This window comes from Hylobates moloch, unplaced genomic scaffold (genome assembly GCF_009828535.3).
Source record: "Hylobates moloch isolate HMO894 unplaced genomic scaffold, HMol_V3 SCAFFOLD_7296, whole genome shotgun sequence".
Taxonomy (NCBI): Eukaryota; Metazoa; Chordata; class Mammalia; order Primates; family Hylobatidae; genus Hylobates; species Hylobates moloch.
Window position 1 is genome coordinate 1 of NW_026659571.1, and position 3,461 is coordinate 3,461.

At 43.1% G+C, this 3,461-nt stretch overlaps 1 protein-coding gene across 1 annotated transcript; it reads right to left on the reverse strand.

Moving 5' to 3' along the window:
• Positions 1-376: 376 nt before the first annotated feature.
• Positions 377-3,078, reverse strand: LOC116465624 (neuroblastoma breakpoint family member 3-like; the record flags this gene model as incomplete). The annotated part of the gene is made up of 4 exons (XM_032148625.2): positions 377-784; positions 1,443-1,494; positions 2,209-2,381; positions 2,987-3,078. Coding segments are annotated over 4 exons (561 nt in total), but the record flags the coding sequence as incomplete, so codon positions are not given.
• Between the last annotated feature and the right edge of the window lie 383 nt (positions 3,079-3,461).

Consider the following 3,461-nt stretch of genomic DNA (forward strand, 5'->3'; position numbering starts at 1 on the left):
GGCTCTGAAATATAATCCTCAGCCAAGGATCCCTCCTGTGTTACAGATGGATCAGCTAAAACAAACCAACACTGAAGATACAAAGAATGGGGTTAGGTTCATTGAAACCAGGGTGACACCTTTGGATGAGCTAAACACAAAGATGACACTGACCTTGAGCAGATATAGAAGCTGAGACATGCCTGCAAAATGAAATCCCTGAGGAACTTTGTAGCTACCCAGAGATAGCTGGTTCAAATTAGAATGTCTCATAGATCACTCCCGGCATGTGCTACAGTCATGTGAACGTGTCACACCTAATTTGGGTCCAATGTCTTCAGACTGAGCACAGGTGGCCACTGGCATGGTCTGAGAATAGGAATAGAGCCATGCCCACTTTCCCATCCTATTGAGTTTTAATTTTTGTCCAAAATTATTTTAAGCTATACAATTAAAAACTTTTGTCTGGGCTTCCAAAGGGAACTACAGTTTCATTCAAACCTACATGTGCCTACAGGTCCTGCCTGCAGCAATGACATCTCTCAGCTTAGTAAGGGCTGCTTAGTGTGGGAATATGCCTCCCATCTGGAAGACCAGGTGGTGCCTTATCACCGTCAAAGTAAAAAACCTATTGTCCATGTAAAGGGCCAAGTTGACGTGCTCTTCCTCAAATGAGTAAAAGTCACTTCCGTAGTGATGGAATGAGGCAGGTAGTTCAAAGTAAGTTGAAGGAGTTGAATAAAATGTATCCAGTGAGTCCTGCAAGACTTCAGGCTCTTCTGCTTCCATCGGCACCCCATTGAGCCTGGAAAAGGAGACAAAACTAAAGAAGCAGCCAGGGAAAATCAGACACCACAGAGCCCCAACTAGATTTCAGGGGTAACATAAGGAAGTGGTTAAAAAAGGAAAAGGATAGATCCATTAATGAGGTAAAAAAAAATTGCCTTTATGTTGGGATAGAACAGGGCCAGGTAGAAAACAATGAAAGAGAAAGACAGACAGAGAGAGAGAGACAGAGACAGAGAGAGACAGAGAGAGACAGAGAGAGAGATTGAGAGACAGAGAGAGAGAGTGAGAGAGATAGTAAGCTCAGTGACTTGGCCAAGTGACACACTGATAAGGGAGTAAAAGGACACTCTGAGTTAGTGCCCTCATGACACACAGCAAACAGTGATCATGAGAAGAGTGAGCTCAATAGTTTTCCATCAAATGTGCTTAAAATTTCATGCAGTCGCCATAAGGGTACAGCTTCTGAGGTATGGTCAACCTATGGTACATTAGTAAATGATAAGGGGAGGAAGAAATGGAAACCTAAACGTCTACCGCAATGAAAACCAATAGCAATGTCAGTAGGAGTAATTCAGCCTTTGTTGAAAACATGAAATCACACACATGGTTTTCCCTGGATCTCTCGTCTCCTGGTGTTAACATAGAATTAAGCGACCACAATTGTTGAAAGTTACCTGGGGCATGTTGGGGTTTGATCTTCTTCCCTTTCTTGGTACTTTTCAATTTCTGCAATAAATTCAGACATGGACAGACACATTAAGCTGATTCCCCTACACACATAACATTCCACTGTCTAATCCTCACACAGGGACCTCAGGCTCCTCAGTATAAGAATAGGACACTGTGAGAGATATATTTCAGGAGGCCTGAAGGCTGGTCATGATAGAGATTCCTTGTTTTTTGTCCCAGAAACTAAGGGTAAAATGTCCCTATTCTGGTAGATCGTTATCCCAATATCATTTGTCCCAAGTTTGTGCAAACGGTTATCCCATGTTTTTCCAATCAATTTAAAGCAAATGCCCTCAAATGATTTCTAAGAGAGAAACCGCAATATTCAGCCCTGTCTCGTCAAATACTCAGATTGTTCATGGTTGTGAGGATTTTAGACACTGAAATTAGAGTGAGAAAGGAAATCTACCAACCCTTGAGTCAAAATCACAGTTCTCTGAATATGTCACATCTGCCCAGGTCCAGTGCCTTGAGAGTAGAATCAGAGTGCCACAAGCATGGCCTGAGACTAGGAAGAGAGCCACGCTCACTGACCCATCCCAGGTCTGGGCTTCCAGGTAGAACTAGAGTTTCATTCAACCTACATGTGCCTATAGGTCCTCAGTGCAGCAATGACATCTCTCAGCTCAGTAATGGCCTCTTGGAGCAGGAATATGATCTCTATACGGAAAACTCAGTGGATCCTTATCACCTTCATAGAAAGGTACTCACCATCCACGTCAAGAGAAAAGCCAATGTGTTCTTCCTCCAATGAGTAAAAGGAACTTCCGTAGGGCTGCCATGAATCAGGCTGTTCTAGATAACTGGAAGGAGTCGAATAACATCTATCCAGTGAGTCCTGCAAGTCCTCAGGCTCTACTACCTCCAGCAGCTCTCTGCTGAGCCTGGAAAAGTAGAAAAAGTAAAGAATAAGCCAGGGGAAATCAGACACAAAAGAGCCCCAACTAGATTTCATGAGTAGCATTAAGGAAGTGGTTAAAAAAGAAAAAGGATACATCCATTAATGAGGTAACAAATTATTGCCTTCAGTTGGGATGGAACAGGGCCAAAAAGAAAAGAATGAAAGAGAAAGACAGACAGACAGAGAGACAGAGGCAGAGAGAGAGAGCTCAGTGAATTGTCCAGGTGACACACTGATGAGGCAGTACAGGACACTCTGAGTTAGTGCCCTCAGGACACACAGCATACAGTGATCATGAAAAGACAGTGCTCAATAATTTTCCATAAAATGTGCTTAAGTTTCCATGCAGTCACCAAGAGGATACAGCTTTTGAAGTATGGTCGACCTACAGTAGGTTAGTAAATGATAAGGGGAGGAAGAAACGGAAACCTAAATATCTACTGCAATGAAAACCAACAGCAATGTGAGTAGGAATAATTCAGGCTTGGTTGAAAGGATGTAATCGATAATGGCCTGCTCTGCTTTCCCTGAACCAGGAGTCTCCAGGTGTCAACACAGAATTAGCTGTTGACAATTGCTCAAACTTACCTGGGGCATGGTGGGCCTTGGTCTTCTTCCTCTTCTTGGTCTTTTTTAATTCCTGCAATAAATTCAGACAGGGACAGACAAAATAAGCCAATTCACCTACACCCATGACAGTCCACTGTCTAATCCCCACACAGGGACCTCAGGCTCCTGAGCATGAGAACAGGACAATGTGGGAGATATATTTCAGGAGGCCTCAAAGCCAGTCATGATAGACATTCTTTGGTTTGCATCTCAGAACCAAGGGTCAAATGTCCTTATTCTGGTAGACACTTATCCCAAAATCATTTATCCCAAGTTTGTGCAAACAGTTATGCCTTATTGTTCCCATCGATTCAAAGAAAATGCCCCAGATGATTTCTAGGAGGAAAACTGCAGTATTCAGCCCTGTCTCATCAAATGCCCAGCTTGTTCATGGATGCAAGAATTTCAGACACTGAAATTAGAATGAAGGAGGAAACCTACAAACCCTTGAGTC